Raw genomic sequence first — 19,860 nt, forward strand, 5'->3', positions numbered from 1 at the left:
GAGAGGTGCTGAGTGGACTTTTCAAAATCGATATAAGTGATCATTTACCAGTTTTTGCTATTTATAAAAATCACCAGAAAAATATTACCGTACCTGTGCCAACGAAAAAAGTGTTCAATATGTCAAAAAAAAATTTGGATAAATTGAAAAATGATTTGTGTCAACAAAATTGGACTAATGTATATGTGGATGATGTACACAGAGCATATGATGAGTTTATGAATATTTTGGGAGTTCTGTATAAAAGACATTGTATGACAACTAATTTTGTTAAGAAAGGTGCTGTTGACAAGCCATGGATGACAAAAGGGTTGAGAAATGCTTGTAAAAAAAAGAATAATTTGTATTCATCCTTTTTGATGTTAAAAACGAAAGAAGCAGAGGATAGATATAAGAAATATAAAAATAAATTGACATGGATTATAAGAAAACATAAAAAAGAATATTATACCGACCTATTAACAAAAAGTAACGGTGACACAAAAGCAATATGGACAGTTATACATAGTGTTTCTACAAAGCATACAATAAAATCTGGTATTGCAACACACTTTTTAAAAGAAAATACTGAAATTTATGATCGGAATGAAATAGCAAACAAATTCAATCATTATTACGTAAATGTTGGTCCAAGACTTGCTGCTCAGATACCAAAAGATGATAGCGACGTTACAAAAAATTGGGAGTTGTCCAAACAGCATCTTTCTTGGAGAAACGGAGAAAGAAATACTGAGTATCGTAAACAAAATGGCGAATAAAAAATCAAAGGATTGGGTAAATATGGATATGAAATTTGTAAAGGAAATTATGTCTTATGTAATTAAACCATTCACCTATATCTGTAATTTGTCATTCTCATCAGGAAAATTTCCAGATGCCATGAAAATAGCAAAGGTAATTCCCATTTACAAAAATGGTGAGAAATGTATGTTTAGTAATTACAGACCGATATCGTTGTTGCCACAGTTCTCAAAAATTTTGGAGAAACTATTTGTAAATAGATTAGATACATTTATAGATAAAAATAATATATTAAGTAGTAGTCAATACGGATTTAGAGCCAAAAATTCGACATCAATGGCCCTTATGGAACTGACAGAACATATAACAAATGCTATTGATCAAAAACAATATAGTGCCAGCATTTATGTCGATCTAAAGAAAGCATTCGACACGATTGACCATAGCATTTTACTCAAAAAACTTATTAAATATGGGATTAGAGGGCCGGCATTACAGTGGATTTCGAGCTACCTGGAGAATAGAAAACAGTTTGTACAAGTACATGATACTAGATCCGAATTTTGTGAAATTACATGTGGAGTTCCACAGGGCTCAGTACTTGGACCAAAGTTGTTCATCTTCTATGTAAATGATTTGGTAAATGTATCAGGGTTTTTCAAATGTATTCTATTTGCGGATGATACCATTTCTTTTTGTCAGGGCAATGATATAAAAGGGATGTTAAAAGAAATGAAAATAGAATTTATGCAAATACATAAATGGTTCAAACTTAATAAATTATCTTTAAATTTGGACAAAACAAATTATATGTTATTTACAAGGAGACAAAGAACTGTAAACACTCCATTTAAAGTTGATGGTGTAGAGATTTGTAGAGTTAGTGAGGTGAAATTTTTGGGTGTGATAATTGACGAGAAATTATCATGGAAATCCCATTTGAATTATTTAAGAACAAAATTAGCAAAATCAATTGCAGTGCTTTATAAAGTACGGGATTTTCTGAATGATCATGCACTATTTATGTTGTATAATGCACTAATTGTTCCACACTTGGTTTATTGTGTTGAGGTATGGGGAAAGGCATGTTATACTAGTACAAAATCTGTTTTTGTTTTGCAAAAAAGGGCAATAAGAGTTATTGCTCGAAAACATGGTAAATATCCAACAAATACATTATTTTGTAATTTGAGGTTTTTGAAATTCAATGATTTAGTTGATTATAATATTTTGTTGGTTATGTATAAGGCACACCTAAAAACATTACCCTTAAACATCCAAAAAAATTTTGAAAAGAGAGAGAGTGGTTATAACCTTAAGGGGACACAGATTTTTAAGAAACCTAAATTCAGAACTTGTTTGAAAGAACGATGTACTTCGATACAAGGAGTCAAACTGTGGAACGACCTGCAAAACGATGTTAAAAATGTTAAATCATTACACATGTTTAAAAGAATGTTAAAGATTGTTTTTTTGAAGAAGTATGAAATAGTATAAAGTCAAAGTATAGTATTGTTCAGTTGAGATTGATGATTGACCTTGTTTCTTTGTTCTTCCTTTGTTTTCTTTTTTTTGTCACATAAGACAAATCAAAAAAATTTTAGTTTTTTTTTTTTTTTTTTTTGTTTTGTTTGTTTGTTTTTTGTTGTTTTGATCCATAGTTGAGAAAAAGGGGCAGATATTATAAGATTATTTTCTTCTTTCTGCTACCTTTCATTTCATTTTTAAATTATTTTATTTTTTTTCTTTGTATTAAATTTTTTTTTATTTGTATTGAATGAAATGAATAAAGATTTAATAATAATAAAAAATAATTAATAATAATAATTAATGAGTTGTTTAGGGGGGGTTTTTGTACCAAAAAACTGCTTCCCCTTTGTTTCCTATGAATGTGCTAAGAATGGGCTCAATTATTTTTGTCAATTAAATAAAGCGCTGAGGTTCATTTAGCTCATTTATTTTTTATTTTTTTCCTGATAAAACCTTTAAATAAAAGTGATATATCAATTTTACTGAGCTCATCATCCACCACTCATTTTGCCTGAGAAACTCAATAAATCAAGCACTGTCAAAAAAATCTTAACCACAATCAAGTGCTAAAAACAAGACTGGAATAAATAAGATTTTTATAAAACTCACATGCCAGGAAGCAGTCCATGCTGAAAGAGATGTTGTCGAGAGACATGGCTGAACCGGGACCAAGTCCATCTTCTGCGTTGAATTGGAGCCAGTACCTGAGGAGAGGCAAATATGATTTAACAACTAAAATAACTTTGAAATGATTAGACAGCTTCTGGGTGAAGAACGATGAAGCCTTATTATGCTTTGGGACAGAATTGGTTTTAGACGGAGTACTCTGTGTGCTTCCTGACATCTCAGATTCTATTGTTAATGAAATCCTGATTTCTGCATTTACAAATGAGCTTTGTGACTTACTTCAAAGTGAAACCATTTGTGGTGTTAAAACAGAGGTACAAATGTAGCCATGGTTACAAAAACAGCATAAATGTGAAATGTAATTCAAACTGGGTGGCCAAACAGCAGCTTATGCCACACTAATAGCTTCCTGGGGTCTTAAAAACACAGAACATGAATGTTATTATGACCCTGAAGTGTTGTATTCAAAAGAAGATTTCTGAATGTCTGCTAATAGATGTCAAAGTGTTCTTTAAAATATGAATGAGCCTAGTTGGGAGCTGTCAGAAATTCTAAAAGTAAATTTTAAAAAGTAATTTGAAAATAAATGATAACTGAATTTTTAATAAGAATGAATATGTTAAACTCTGAAATGTATCCTTGACTTTGTTATCCAAGAGATTGAGTAAAAAACATGCAAGACCTTATATATGCCATTTGACTGACAGTGATTTACATTTTTGCTTTCCACCAGTTTAAGTAATTGAAATGGTGGAGTAGAAAGAAGATTATATTTCTTATTAGTTATCAAGGTGGCACTTTTCTGCCAGAATCAAACTGGTTACACCTTTGATTTCCAGAGCTCTTTTCACTGATTCAGAGTCCAAACAGAAATCCAGAAAGACAAAAAAAAAAGTAGCATGCTTTTGTGTATCACACTTATTATTTGAGTAGAATAAGGTACTTAGGACGTCTTTTTATCATAATCATTGACCGATGAGGCGAGAGAGAGCAGCCAGTGTTACACAGCTCTGCAGTTCAATAGGAATTTACTAATATTTTAAAGACAAAATGAATATGGACATCTTAAACTTTCTGTAGCATCTAATATTAATGTTTAGCTTGACTAACTAGAACAGTTTATGTGTATATTGTCTGTGGAGCATGTAAGCACCAAACATTCACTGTCTCAAGTGATTCTCTTACAAGGGATTTTAATTTGTTTCCAATTTGGATGTGGAATTATCCAAAGCAGGAAACCACTAAAGCATCTGTGCCGGCTGCTATGTCCCAGCCACAGAATGATCTTCAGGTTGAACAAATGCTGAGAAATGGAACCTGGAGAGCTACAGGACCTGATATAGTTATCTAATTTTTCTCTTCAATTGATTTATTGATGTACCTCAAAATCAAGATACAAGTCTCCAGATTCTTTAAACTCCAGAGACAGAAAAGGATAGCATATTTTAGGTTTAGATAATATGTTAAACATTCAGTTATTATTCTTTCTTCTTAGCTTTAGTAGAAGAGATATAGAATTACTGTTATCGTCTAATTAATTTTTCTTTTGTGTTTACTTCAATTAAATCAGGAATTAGACCTAAGAATAATAAGTAAGAAATATAATCCATAATTTACATGGAGATGTTTTGACTGATGAAATAAACCCTAATTTTGATAAAAAGTCTATTTGCTTCTTCAAATTGGTTATGTCATGAATTTTTAATAAGAATGAATATTCTTATTAAATATTGGAGAGGAAACAAATCATTCTTCAGCACAGATTTATTATAAACAAATTATTTTTTCCACTTTAATATAACTCAAAGTAGCCATGAAATGTGCATCAATTGTTTTAACAAAAATATTTAATATAACTATAGAAGCAGTCCTCTCACAGATGGTGAAAGATTTCTATGTTGATGCGGATGTAATATTTCACTTGGCAGCAGTTTTATATATCGAAATCATCTGCTGATTCTTGACTTTTACCTACACATTAGGTGGCCTTTCTGTTTCTATTTAAGCTTTACAAAGGTCACTGAGCAAAGTCTTGGAGGTTCACCCAGTGCTTATGGACATGACATTCAAATCAAAAGCACAAGCACAGCTGACTACATAACCCAGGAATCAAAAATTAATCACTCTCCGAGGAGCGGGATTGTTCAAGCTTGAAAGAAACCCTCACTTAGGCAAACAGAGATGAAATGCCCTTTTCTGGGTTGCTTCTTTGTTTGATTTGTTTTAATTTCTCTCTTCTTGAAGGGAAATCAAGGCCAGAGTTAATTGGAAGGCAAGCAGAATAGGGAGGGTTTTGTGTATTAGGTTCTATTCATTTGGTCACAGACAGGTGGAAAGAAAAGAGAGAAGGGGGTATTTTTTAAAAATTTTTTTCACAGACATACTCATTGGAAAGTCCATTGTGGATACCCCGGTGGGATTCATTAATTTTGTCAAGCCGAGTGGAAGCAGTTCCTTAAAAATGAACGAAAACGCCACCTGAAGGGGTGTGAGGAAGTGGTGAGCATCTGTGTGACTGTGTCAGAGTCATGTTTGAATGAGATTCAGATGACTTATCTGCTCTTAAGCATTTAAAGTGGAGCTGACAGTTTGACGCCTGCAGACAATCTAAACACACTGCTTTGTTGCAATCACTGCTGTCTGTCAAGAGGTGAAGCAGGTGAGCGTACCAGTCTGCCAGCCCGTAAAGAGGAAGCGTGATGAGCCTCCAGCCTCTCTCCGATTTGGACTCGCTGGCTGAATGCCACAGCCTGCGCTGCTCGTCTGGCCCTGTGCTGTTCTCCACGATCCACAGAGATAACGAGTCCCGCTGTGAGCCTCCGGAACAGAACCAGAACCTCACCTGTTGGAGTTAAGAGAAGATTTCAATTGTTCTAATAAAAAGACAAAAGTTTAAAGTGGGGGTTAGAGCTTGTTAGTGATTCCCCTTTGTTGCAGAGACTAAAAAAGTCTCTTGTAAAGCGAAAAAATGAAAGAAATCTTTATTTCAGGTTGTATGTTTAACCTCAAAAGTGTAACAGCAAAAAGAATTCCACAGACAAAAGTTAAGACATACAGGAAAAACTGAGTATGGAAAAAAACAATTCACTATTGCTTAGAACAAAATTGAGTGCAGAAAAGGCAATTGTGTCCCCTCCTCTTTCAACATTGCCTAATTTTGTTTAGGAATCCAGACATTTGTGTCGGCACCTCTTAAGGTTCTGCCATAGAGTTTTCTTCAGTCATTCTGTGGAAAACATGCTGCTTTTTGGGGTCATCATTCTACACATTACTGACTTTAAGCCACATTCAACTTTTGGACAAATGGCATCTCTTTTAACTCTTACCTTGACATGTAAAGATTAATTAAGTGGTGACCAAAATAAGCCTAAATCATTGTCTCTTCACCCCTGTGCTTGACGGTTAGTTTGACATTTATTTTTAAGACAAGAAGTGACTTTCTTTTGGAAATCCTTCCAAATAGGCCATACTTATTCAGTATTTTTCCAACTGTGCATTTATGAATTTTAAATATTAGCCCACAAGCTGAATTTGAACTCAAGGGAAACCCAGACATCCTTTCCCCCGTAGGACACTCTTAAAATCCTACAGGGGATCCAGTTAATCTCAGGTGAAAAGTTATAGTTCCTCCTACGAGTTCTGTGTACTCTACTCTCTCTTCACAGTAGGATGTGGCTGGAAAACGTCTGAAGGGAAGCGCAGTAGAGGCATCTTGATCATATGCCTGAACCACCTCAGCTGTCTCCTTTTGATGCAGCGACTCTATCCAAGCTTCCCGAGGATGACTGAGCTCATCCTTGTCTTTAAAGATGAGTCCACTCTGCAGCCTGGATGCAGCTGCTTGTATCTGGATTCTCTTTCTTTCGGTCGTGACCCATATCCCATGGCCGCATGTGAGCCTTATGATTTCATCTTTGCCTTTTGAAGATTATGTGCTTCAGTTAGCATCCATAGGTCATGACCTTCAGTGTGCAGTGCAGGAGTTTTCAGAAGAGTGTAACACTGCTGCAAACAGTGAACATAACATGAGAATAAGCTACTCTAGGTTATTTGGTTCTTGGACGACCACCCTGTCTGGGTCTTGTTTTGGATTCTGTTTTATCAGAGGGAGTTTACATATCTACGATCCTGTTCATTAGTGAACATGGTGCAGATGCATGAACTGCGACCATCTGCAGTTTAATGGACACTACTCTGGTCTGTTAATATAAAGAAATAACTCACTCACAGAACAAAGGTCTACATTTGAAAAGGCCATCTGCATTCCACATTCACCTCATGGCCAGTTGTGAATAATCTTTCTGAATGTAGAATGACAGACTTTAGATACTTTTGCAACTAGTTTTATAATTATTTCATTCTGATGGCCAACAACAATTTTTTCTCTATGGTCGTTGCTGAAATCTTTTCATTTTAGTGTAACATGAATATGCACCTGTACACTAAACAAACAAATAAGAGAAAACCTTCTTTTATAAATGTGGTCACATTATAATTATTATTTTTTTCATTTCGGCTTCATCTTTGTTGAAGAAATGAAAGTCTGGAATCTGCTGTGTGTTTTATGTTGTGGGTTAGATTCAAATCATCTTAGCACATGGTAAAGAGAAGATGCAGTTTTAAAATGTCTTATATGGAAGTGAAAGAGGATGCAATTTCTTTTCACCATTTAACAAAGTACAATGACTCTTACAATGAAGCTGTAAGAAACAGTGGTGGAAGCTTGGCTTAGGTCAGATGTGGGCCAAGTAACTTGATGCCAAGAAAGAGTACTACAGATGCTATTTTTGGTTTAAGTGCAGAGAAGACCAGAGGGAGTTACATTGGATCTTTGTATATGTAGAGTAAGCATTTGATAGGGAGGAGAGAGAGGAGCTGTCGTATTACATGAGGCGGTCTGGAGAGGGAGAGAAGTATATTATAGTGGTGACGGATATGAAAGAGGTCTGTAAAACAGCAGTGAAGTGTGCTGTAGGAGTGACAGCAGATCATGGTGGAGGAGGGGCTCCATCGGGATCGGCTCTAAGCCCCCTTCTTGTTTACTTTGGTAATGGACAGACTAACACATGAAATTAGACAGGAGTCTTCATGGGATATGATATTTGCAGATGACATTGTGATGTGCAGAATGAGCAGGGCGCGGTTAAAATAAAAGCTAGAGAGGTGGAGGACAAGAGAGGAATGAAGATTAGTTGCAGCAAGAAAGAATACAGGTATGTGAATGAGAAGGGAAAGGTGACAGGGAGTATAAACAAAGAATGTAGATGACTTCAATTGCTCAGGATCAATGGTCCAGAGCAACAGTGTGTGTAAAAGAGGTGAAGAAGTGTTTGAAAGAAGGTTGGAATGGGTGGAGAAAAGTGTCAGGTGTGATAGAAATAAAGGAGAGTAGTGAGAGCAGCGATATTGTGGGGTTTAAAGACGTTGGAAAAAACAGGAGGCAGAGGTAGAGGCTGCAGAGCTCAAGATGCTGAGTTTCTCTTTAGGTGTGATGAGGATAGATAAGATCATGAATGAGTACATGAGAGGGACAGCTCATGTCCAGACTGAGATGGTTTGGACATGTTCAGAGGAGAAACAATATCAGTAGGAGGATGCTGAGGTTGGGGACACCAGGCTGGAGGCCAAGGGGAAAACCAGAAAGGAGATTTATGGGAGTGGATGTAAGGGTAGAAGATGCAGTGGATCATTAAGCCTACTCTTGTGTTTTTAAAAATGCTTTTTTTATTGGTCAAATGTAACATTCCAAATTTTAAATGCCATATTTTTTTCAGCTGTAAGTGGAAAATCATCATAATCAACAGAAATAAAGGCTTTCACACATCCATTATGTGTAATTAATCTATAAAATGTGTTTCACCTGGTTCCTAAAATAAATGGAGTTTTGAAATGTATCTATTTATACTCAGTACAGTTAATAAACTCAAACTGGGTTATTAGTTGGATTTTTGAGGGGTGAAATGGCACATTTCATACTCAGCATAAATTGCTGTAGGCAATATTATGCCCAAACTAATTTAAAAATAAAAAAAAAACATATGTTATCACAGGATTTAAACAGTAAAAACATAGTTAAATGTAAATGTTGTGATTCTCAGAGCCAACTAAATATTTTAATTTCCCTGTTTAAATGGGGCAGACTCTGTCTTAAGCATATGATGACTAAATGCTTCCAAGCATTACACTTGTTGATAGAAATCTCTATAAGCATGTTGGGCATCAAGGCTGGAAGTATTTTTATGACATGGATGCACAGTTGATCTGACTCTTAGCTACAAGTCAGCAATTCTGACCAAAGTTATCCAGGAGTGGAGAAAACGCATCAAACCCAATAAATTAAAATTAAATGGAAGGATTTAAAGGGCTAATGCTGAATTTTGTCTCATCTTTGGCTGTTTGTCATGAAGCTCTGAGGTAACAGAGTATGGAGGCGGCCTCAGCTTCTGCTCACAGACATCGGGCTTCTCTACTGTGCCCTACATTACAGGTGCTGTTTTAACGACATTTCCAGTGCTCTGTGAGTTCTGAAAATGCTTATAGTCTGACCCTTTGACCCACAGATCTACCTCTTTGTTCCATCTATTCTGCATTAAGCTCTAACCTCTAGTTTCTGACTGTTCCTCCATGCGTAAATGTTTGAAGAAGCATGCAAAGGGTGAAGAGGTGGTTGGAAAGGTCAGGGTACAGAGCAGAAATAAAACAAATAAGCAAACCTCTATACCACAGAATATATACAACTTCACTCCAGAACACATTGAGGGTTTTAAAAATGCATGAGTTTTACAACCTGTGGTCACCTTCTCTTTGAATCTTTTGAAACACAAAAATTTCAGAGCTCAGACTCTTTTCTTTGCTTTCTGACCACATTTATAACTAAATTAATTATTCTCCCACAAACTTTAAACTGGAAAACTTGTTGCTTTGTTTTGTTGCTCCAGCATAAAAGAATGGTTTTATGCCCTGATGTTCCTAATAAATGTCCGGAGAGGAATCAGTCGACTCACATCTCCTCATCAAAACCAACACGCAAAGTCTTTAAAATTTAACAACATGACGCTAAAAATCTTCATTTCCCTCCAAAACTTCAGGAAACAAAAGGCAATGAATAAACCTGGTTTGGGTTTTGTTGTAAACTATAAATGAAAAAAATAAAAATAAAAAACTACAGGGACTCACCGTGCAGGGAGAGTTTCTTAGAGGAGGGGGGAAGAGAGGGCTCTTCAGCAGCGCTGAGCCCCGCTGACCTTTGGAATGGCCCCCCTCTGTTGTAAATGTTACCCCTTTGCAAAATCACATATATAACACAGGTATGAAGGGACACAATATAAAATACGTAATCAAGTGTGCACTCAAAATGAAGACAAATTAAACCAGACACTTACATACACCATATAAGAGAGATAACTATTTTTTTCTCATTATCTATCACACTAAAATCTTTTCTTGTTTTAGGTCAGTTAGGATGAGGAAAATCATTTGTATTTGCTAAATGTCAGAAACATGAGTGGAATAAATTCTAATTCATACTTACAGACATTTCCTGTGAGCATAAATGCTACCAAATATTACTCTTGGAATTTTTGCTAGCATCGCTTTTAACTTTTTGACTTGTGGTCAGTTGTTTTCAGGTAACTTTCCACAAACAGCTCATTGTACTTTGCTGAGTTTTTGGCCCATTTCCCCTGACAAAACTCAGCCAGGTCTGCTTCCACTCACTCTCACGTCACGAACTGGGATCAAACCCATGTGCACAAATGTTTGCTCACTTAAGATGTCGCTAAAATATTTCTACATAATGTTCCTTACTCATAAATATGAGCAAATAATGCACCCAGCATGATGCTGTTACGTCCCACAGTTTGGATTGGAAGCTTCCCCCTTTGCTTTCAAGCCTAGTGACAATGATTGCAGCCAAGCATTTAATTTCAGCTTTATTACAACAACATACAGTACATGTCTGCTAAAGGGAAATCTTTGCCTCTGAGTATATTTGCAAACTATAATTGACTTTCTATGTTGCTTTTGGAGTAAGGGCGGCTTCCTCTCTGACTAGCCATTCATCCCATGTTTCACTGTGGATTATGAAATTCAGCTTTACAAGTTATTTTTTAATTTGTTCTGAGATTGATATGTATTGATATGCATATTTTAAAATAAAACATATTTATCAGGTGGATGGACTGCTCAAAGGAATAATAATATCAAATATCTTAATTTAAATAATGTGATAAAAACATTTATTATTTTGGCATTTTGCAAACAATTTTTGCAATCTTACCAGACCTGAAACAAAAATATTTTAATCTCATCTAATGTCACAGAGTGAAAAAAATGGCAATATGTATTTTTATACCGTGTAGTTAAATATCTAGTTTCAATAGGTTTAAACTTAACCGTTCTATTAAACAAAACCATTCTATTTTTCTGCATATCATTAATTTGTCTCTGTTTTTCTGCACTGTTGCTTAAGCATTTCAAAGAATTAATTGACAGTGACTGAAGTTAACATCACAATAGGGATGAAAACAACAGATTTATTTGCTCCTCTCGAATCAATAAATACATTTTCAGGCGACCCCTCACAATAAGGCCAGCTCTCCACAGCCACTTAAATCCAGTGGGATTCTGTTTGTTCCAGTGTTCTGACCACTGATCAAGCCAAGAAATACTATATCTGGCACATCTGAAGTCTCAGTTGTTCCAAATTCACAAAGTCGATATGTTCAAGGTTAGCTTTGTGTTATTTTGCAGTTTGAAATGCCCAATATTTGCCTCTTTGAAGTCCATCTCTGTAAGGCTCACCTAGACTTCTGAGAGGCTGGAAATGAATGTTAATATGATTACATCAGAGACGCGTGTGAGACGAACCTGATGAGGGGCAGCTCTGCCTGGTTCCTTTAGATGGGGATCGTCTCCAGGAGAGGTTTCGACCAGGAACTGACTGCCAGCTGCAATTGCCCTCTTCAAAAGAGCAGTAGCTACCGTTGAGAAAGTTTCCTGGAAGGAGATAGGAGAGAATATCTCAGTGATTTATGTATAACGAAGCAAGAAAGTGGACTCATCACTGGCAGCCAAACATCCAAAGAGAAAGAGAAAAGGGAGTTGAGTGACATGTAAAGGCGGAGAGGCTCAAAAAAGAGACAGTAGATATGGGGAGCAGGGTAATGGCCCACAGGATTTGATGTGGTGATGAAAATTGTGGACGTGGTGCAGAGAAATCTCAGATTTACACCAAGTGGGAAACTGGAAAGAATAAAAATTGAATAGTCTGAGAAGAAAGAAGATTTGGTGACATAATGTTGGTGAAAAACAAAGCTGGTGATTGAATAGTTTACACATGTGAAATCATGGATTAAAGTTTTTGATATACATTCATCTTCCAACTTTCATGTTCACACAAGAAGTCTTGATGCTCAATTCCGATTTTTTACTCAAATTTTTTTCTCTTTGCGAGATCGTTCAATCAGACTTTGTGTGGACAGTTTACGACCCCAAAGTGACCCACAGGCACAGAACAAGAGCATAGACGTCACACAGCAACAAAATGATTACTGAAATAAAAACGAATGCTGCCATTTCTGGATGAATTTTAAAGTTGTTGAGCAATAGGAGTCAACTGAATCAAACCAAGACCATCATAGGATGAAGGAAGCTAGTAAAAGAGAAAGTTGCTTGCATTAATCATTATTTAAGTTCATTATGACACAAGACTCACACTTTGAAAACTATCAAAAACGTATCCGATTTAGTACCACATATGGAAATTACACAAATCTGACTTTTTTATGTGTGAAAAGATTGGAATTTGTGTTTATGATTTGTGTTGTATTTTCTTGCTGTGTGAACATTGCCTATCTCATCAACCTTTAGGACAAAATGTTCATTTGCTACATTATATAGTCCATCCACTAACATGTGCCTAAAGAAAGTTGATGAAGATAAATCAAATATGTTTCAAAGGTACCGAAAAACTGCAGAATCTTCTATTGTTGACCACTTTACCATCTTCTATTGTTATACATTAGAAAAGTTCAAAAGAAAAATAAATAACTTTAAAAGGTCCAAGTCAGAGACAACAATGAGTACTTCCCATCATAAGGACCTTGTAGTGCTGCAAGAAACTCTTCTCACTCCAGATGAGGTAATAATACAATTTAGTTAAAAGCATTCCACTCTGCATTCATTCATTTATTGACAGCGTGAGTTTTAGGAAAGTGATCCACTTCTCGTGGAACAGAGTGATGCGGGTTTAAGTGCAGTTTAAAGTGTTCATTTGTACCATTTGACTTGAAATCAGTGAAACACAAAAAGCCTCTATTTAGCCTCAGGAGTTCTTAAATGTTTATTGTAAAAGCTGAAAAATGTTAACTTTCTCTTCAAGGACTTTAGAAGTGATTTTATAAATGATAACTTTGGTCACTTTAAAACCTTTTTAACTTTCTGTGATTTCAATTTCTTATCTGCAATCACAAACCTCTCAGTGTTATTGTTGTTTGTCTGCACATTTTTAATTGCAACTTCATTTCACTTTAAGCTGTGTGCTACTCAGATTGAACATTCAGGGCAGCTCTGAGTAAAAAGGCAGAGCTTATTTTAGTCAGTGCATTTTCTCTTCTGTGACTAATAGGGAAACAATAAGGAGCAAGAGAGTGTTCTTTATTTCTTTTACAATAAAAACAATATCTAAATGTGATTACTGTGTTTTTGTCTTAGTTTGAATCTATTTTTAGGTTTTTACATTTAAATAGGAAGATTTCTTATTATATTTATGAAAATTTAAAAAAAGGATAATAAACAAGCACTAGAAAAGCTTACTCTGACCTTGTAAAAAAGGACTGATTAGCAAAAAACAAAACAAACCAAGAAAAAAAGACATCCTCATCTTTTTTTTTTGCTTGTTACCAAAAAAGAAAGAAAAAGAAAGAAAAGAAAAAGCCACCATCCACCGTAAGATTTTCAGCCAGCAATGTAATATGCTGCTCTGTAATTGTTGAAGTTTCAGACATATTTCTCTTAAAATGTTTGAGTTAGTAAAGAGAAAACAGGACCCTCTGGCCAATTTTGAGTCTCCACATGAACACCATGATCAGACATAACATTTAAACCACAGAAAGCAGGGCTCAGCTGGGAAACCCACAAATAAAAACACATATTAACCTACTGCTTACAAATACTCCTTTTATGATCTAAGAAAATATTGTGAATTTCATCAATATTTAATCACTCTTTCACTTGAACATGATATCAAAAGCTTCAGTTTTTGATTTCAAAGCTTTATTACAAAGTTAACTTTATGATTCTTTCATTTAAAAGTTGTTGGGGATTGGGGCCTTTTCACAGATCATGTGGTAGTAAAGGAGATATTCTTTTGGTGAACCAGGCAGGCCAACAAAAGCCATCTTAGATTGGCAATTTTATAACAGAAACATGTTTTGAATTTAAAAACAAACACACATTTCTCAATGGAACATGTCTGTTGCAAACAACCTACATTTCCTACAAGAAATCCACTGTATCTCGTGACAATAATAACCTTGCCTTGCATAAACCAGTCACTATGAGATGATATGCATAAAAAAGTCATATATCATCATGTCATGCATGTATGAACATAAACATCTGGGATAGTTAAGTATTTATAAATGTCACAGTTTTAAATTCAAGTAAAGGGTAACATAACAAAAAAAAAAACCTTCAGTTTGTGACATTCAAAGTTAAAAAAAAAACATGAAGCAGGCCTCACCACTCATTTGAAGGGAAACTGAAAGGTCTGAAATAAAGTTCAGTTTGCCTAGCAGGACTTTGCACAATTATCAGCATCCTGTAGTTAAAACCATAGAAGTATGAGACAAGATTGACAGTAAAAAACTGTATTTTCTCCAAAGCACACTGCATGAAAAGAAAAGGCTTATTGGCCAATAAAGTTGCCAGCAACACTGAAAGAGCTGTAGACATTTGTGCAAATGCTGATTGTGTTCTCTTTGTGATAATCTGCTGCATTCTTCATGTAAATGTAAAAGGTTGCACGACAAAACACAATTCCTCCAGGACTGAGGTGAGCAGCATTTTGAGACATTTCTAAAACATTTTCGGCAAGCAAAAAAAAAAAATCCACTGTGTATCACTAATACAATAAATAAATACAGTATATAAATCACACATACAGTGAAACATTGTGGTGGCAATAGCATGCTTCTGGGTTTGACAATATGAGCAGCTCCAAATGTCAGTTTTGAGACAAAACCTCAAGGTGTTTTCTTAAAGGCTGAAGATGGACTTTATGTTGCAGTACATTGGTGAGTGGAAATGCCAAATATCAGCAAAATAAAGGCTTTGTCAGAAAGTTTCAGAATGACAGAGAAATCTACCTGCAAATATCTTAAACATTTGGAGAACATTTAGAAAATGTACTGACTCAAAATGTGGCACGGACGGCGATAAATGATTACCAAAGATAACAGGATTGTGTTTTAAAATGGTAAATTAGTTGCTTTAGAAACTGTGGATTTTGTAGGAGTTCAGATTTTTACTACACAAAGTTAATCTGGAAAATACTCAGAGGTAACTTAGAAACCTTTGTTAAGCCGAAGAAAATGCTGCAAATGTAAAGCAGACTGAACTGAAATCTCAAGTGCGATTGTCCTGCAACTCCTCCTGCCCGAATCAAAAGGCTAAATTACCCGCTTGTCATGGTTTGTAAAGACCTATTCATTAATTGTTCATTTGATTGAGGTGTGATGAAGAAGATGCATCCAAAGTTTGAACTACAGCAACACTTTGTGCTAGGATCACAGACCCCTGATCAAATTGAAACTAAATTTTTGAGATACATGAAGGCTGGAGAAAACTTTAGTCAACCTTTGGATTTCCTGTTTTGCTTTTTGACTGAAGAAGTGACATTTAATTATTGATGCTAGCGGTTGACTTGTGATTTGATCTCGTAGGACAGCTGTTGATACCAGGTGTGAATCAGGCCTGGGGTGTCAATGCGGGACACAAAGTATTTTTTCCATGATCAGTGATTTAACAGTTAGTCAGGGAAATAAAAAACTAGACAGAAAAGTATTTTGGGCTGATTCTGGTATATGAATGAACAACAGTATTTTAATACTTTACATTTACAATTAAATAAATTGCTTTAGGAAATTACACACATTTTAATCAAATGCTAAAACCAATTAAAGTCTGCAATTCTTACATATTTTCTGAGCAATGTTACCCTTGAAAGATCTTCCCATTTCAAGACATTTCCTGGTTAAATAAAGGCTGAATAAATATAATGGAAAAAATAAAAACCTCAAACACCCCTTAAATTATGGCGTCTTACGCTTTGATGCAAAGCAGCATTTCCAATTTGTTACGGGGCAAATGTGGAGCTGGAAGGCAGTGGGGCGTCTGCTGAATTTAGCCGGGCTGAGATCAAGCAGAGGAAGCTGGGACTCTCAGAGAGTTGAGGATGTGTTTGTGCATAATGATGCGCTAGTAGGATGGTGAGGGATCATCCATGGGGACTCGAGCTTCCTTATATGTCGGGAATCTTTGTGATTGACACCAGCTGAGCTTGTTCCTCCAGCCTCTTTCTGCTTTTTCCCAATAATGAGCCTTGGCAGAGCTTATAAAGGATTTAAATAGATCAAATCAGAGGCAGATAACTGGTGGATAGATCATAGAGAATAGGGTATCAGAGAGGAGATGCTATGTGATATGAGTACCAGGGGGTAATCAGGATGGGTGACTGAAGAATATGAAATGAATTACAGACATGCAGGTACAAACGTAGGTAAAACAAAAGACATATGATAGTTTAAAGGTGGTCTGATCAACATTGGTCCTTGATTTTAATAAGGTTAAAAGATAAAGGTTGTGTTTCTTAATAGTTTTGAGGACAGTTAACAGCTGGTGTTTGAGTAGTCTAACATAAGTAACAGAACTGTGACATTTCTCAGCAGGCAACACATTTTCCTCAGCTAGATGATCAGTTTTTACCTTGATTTTTACCAAAACAAACATGTAAAAAGAAAACAGAACAGGAAATAGTTGCATTTTCAGATTTTATTCCCAATCCTAATCGTCAGTCTGTAGGCTTGCCCATCCACCCATCAAGGTATCATCAGGTCGATATATAAATCTATATATTTGATCTGTTGATCTCCTTATTCTTCCATAAACCTGTTGAAAACTTTTTTTGGAGTGAAAAAAAAAATCATTCTTTTCTAGATTTGCTAAAATAAACATAATTAATAACAATGTTCAGATTGGATTAAACAATATCATGGTAGGAAACAAATGCTTTAAAAATAATTAGCAAACTAGTTTTAACAGACCACTCAAGAAACCTCGCTATGAAGGGCTGTTAGATTTATGTGCTACCTTTGGTTCAGAAGATCATCATCATCATCATCATCATCATCTCTTATAGATATCGATCTTCTCTCATGCAGTGTGTTAGCTTTAAAGCATCTGCTCTTCAGTGATTCTGGTCATATTTCAGACACCACTTTCTCTGTCCATAGCCAGTTTGGAGTTCCTCAAGGACCAGTTCCATCAAATTCTTGAATATGTTTCCCTTTGGATTCATCATAACCACAATATTTACTTTATTTCTCATCTAGATGTTGATGTTATCACCCTGAAAATATGATGTAAGGAAACACTGAATGTTTTTTTTGAACTGATTAGGATAAACATATATTTGAACGGAAATCTCCGCAAACAAAATACAAAGTTATTCACTTTGATTTCTGCTTGGTTGAAATACTGCAGCTGCATTTAGGCTAAGACAATACTGTAAAACATTTGAAGGTGGTTTAATTGAAAATTCAAGTGAAGTGGAAATTTGTTTTGGTTTAAATTTAGAAATTAAAGAACATCAAGTTAATTTGGCAACAAGAGAAAGGCTGTCTAAACACTGTTTTTTATTCTCACAGCTCATTAGTCTTCAGTCCTGAGGACTAATGAATCAAACTGTCAATTGTGTAAATTTAAACCAAATAATTAATAACCGTTACGCAAGAAAACTGCCCTCACCTAGATGAACAAGGACACATTTCTGTATTATTTTCAGTCATGTTATCAAGTTGAATAACACATTATTTTAAATTAGATAATAAATTCATGACTTAGTTTGCACAAATATATGATAATACATTTTACTAAACATCAAACTGAATTCTGCTCATAAACATTTATTTTGAGCTTCAGCTATGTGAGAAGACAGAAGTTAGTAGACACAATTAAATGAGGCTCAGTTGCTTTTTACTGTGAAGCTGCTGCTTGCATCAGGCACAATAAATTACTTCCTGACAAATGACAAGAGTGAGAAAACAGCACTTCCTGTTTGGCGTTAGATAAAATTCAGGATTATATTGTTTTTCTTTAGATTTCTGCATGGGTTAGGTCTTGTTCACTTAATGACATTTTGAAATACCAGATTTCAGCAAGAACACTCAGATATACTAACTAGATGCTCTTGAATGCCCTGCAAAACGCACAAAAACAGGGGTGACACTGATTACTTTGGTTGGACCCATTCTGTGGTAGAACTTAAGAAGGCAGATACTATAAAGATTCCTCAGACATGGGACAATACCTTTTTTGTGGGCTTTCATTCTTAAAATATTTCTGTTTTGCTTGTATTCTGTGTTTTTAACCATAATTGTATATACAAGTGTAATTTTCTGTTTCACTTTGGCCAGCGTTTAGTCTAACTTCTACAATTTTAAATCTCTCCCTCCCTCCTATTCTGTAAGTTTTCATAGAGGACAAAGAACTGTGGAAATGTTGAGTCTGGACAAATGTGGAACATGACCTGATGAATAGAAATAGTAGGAACCCTGTTTAAAAACATAAAACTGTTTTAAAAAACATAAACCAGATCATCGACACATAAAATCCAACTTTTATTTCTGATAGACTAATTTATTCCAAATGTGCAAGTGTGTCTTTCAAAATCAAAATGTTATACACACATACAGTTATTACATTCACAGAGAGATTACACCCTTGGGTTTGCCTCTCAAGCCAATTAGCGCTAATAAATCCTCTCGCAGCAGAAAGGGAATCTGCGCCTGGCTGGGATTTTCACCCTATCGTTACCCTCTTATCTCCCGGCTCCCATTGTGAGCAAACCTACACACACATGGGAGTAGGCATCATTTTAATAAGCAGCACAAGGGGAGGCTGACCTGCATTGTGGGTACAGGCAAATTAATTCTGGTCGCTTTAATGTAGGTAAAAAAAACACAACAAGAATTAATCCGCGACTTTGTTGTTGTTATTCTTTTCAACGGTATCCGTGAGACTCTTGAGCTGTTACACACAAATCTCAGAGACAATTTAAAGCTGCGTACATGCGGGCGGCGCTATAAAAAGATTCAGGGTACGCACAAGCAGACACACAATAAGCGCCTGGCCTGGGGGACTTGTGAATAAGATATCAGCATAGTTGGCTAGCGTTGCTCCTAAGCCCTGAGAAAAGCAGAAAACAAATGTGCAAGAAGATAGAAATACCAACTACGGAATATGTCAAGGATGAGAACTGCTAGCCATGCATATCTTCTGCGCCCTTATTTTGGGCTTTTCTCTCTGTGCTTCAGTCAGGAGGGCACACAAACACGGTCAGCTGTACTGGGTGGGTTTGGTTCCTTAAAGGTGATTTTCCACAATTCACCTTAATCAATGGGCAGCAGACTAACAGTGGCAGCATATACCTTCATACACAAACAATAAATCTGCACCAGCCCCGCTGTACCAAGTGGGTGTATATACAATCATTCAATTTTTTTTTCAGAAACATAATCTTATAACTGGATATTTCTCACTTTACCCAGGATGCAACTTGTTGGTTAACAAAGCTGAGCTGGTTCTCAGTGGTGAATGTAAGTAATGAGAGAACAGGCTTTGTCTAAAGTGACTTTGAGAACATCATCGTATCCATTGACTATCCAAAAACTTTTTTTCTCA

General features: G+C 35.6%; 1 protein-coding gene across 2 annotated transcripts in view; it reads right to left on the bottom strand.

Moving 5' to 3' along the window:
• The window catches only part of alk (ALK receptor tyrosine kinase), a 401,288-nt gene that overhangs the window by 56,192 nt on the left and 325,236 nt on the right, over nt 1-19,860 (bottom strand). For both annotated transcript variants that reach the window (XM_028000489.1, XM_028000490.1), the window contains exons 7-10: nt 11,767-11,895; nt 10,075-10,178; nt 5,568-5,740; nt 2,881-2,975 (exon numbers count right to left, since the gene is read on the bottom strand). In XM_028000489.1, the coding sequence (XP_027856290.1) occupies nt 2,881-2,975; nt 5,568-5,740; nt 10,075-10,178; nt 11,767-11,895 (501 nt within the window). The remainder of the gene's footprint in view (nt 1-2,880; nt 2,976-5,567; nt 5,741-10,074; nt 10,179-11,766; nt 11,896-19,860) is intronic.

The sequence above is a fragment of the Xiphophorus couchianus genome, chromosome 19, assembly GCF_001444195.1.
Source record: "Xiphophorus couchianus chromosome 19, X_couchianus-1.0, whole genome shotgun sequence".
Taxonomy (NCBI): Eukaryota; Metazoa; Chordata; class Actinopteri; order Cyprinodontiformes; family Poeciliidae; genus Xiphophorus; species Xiphophorus couchianus.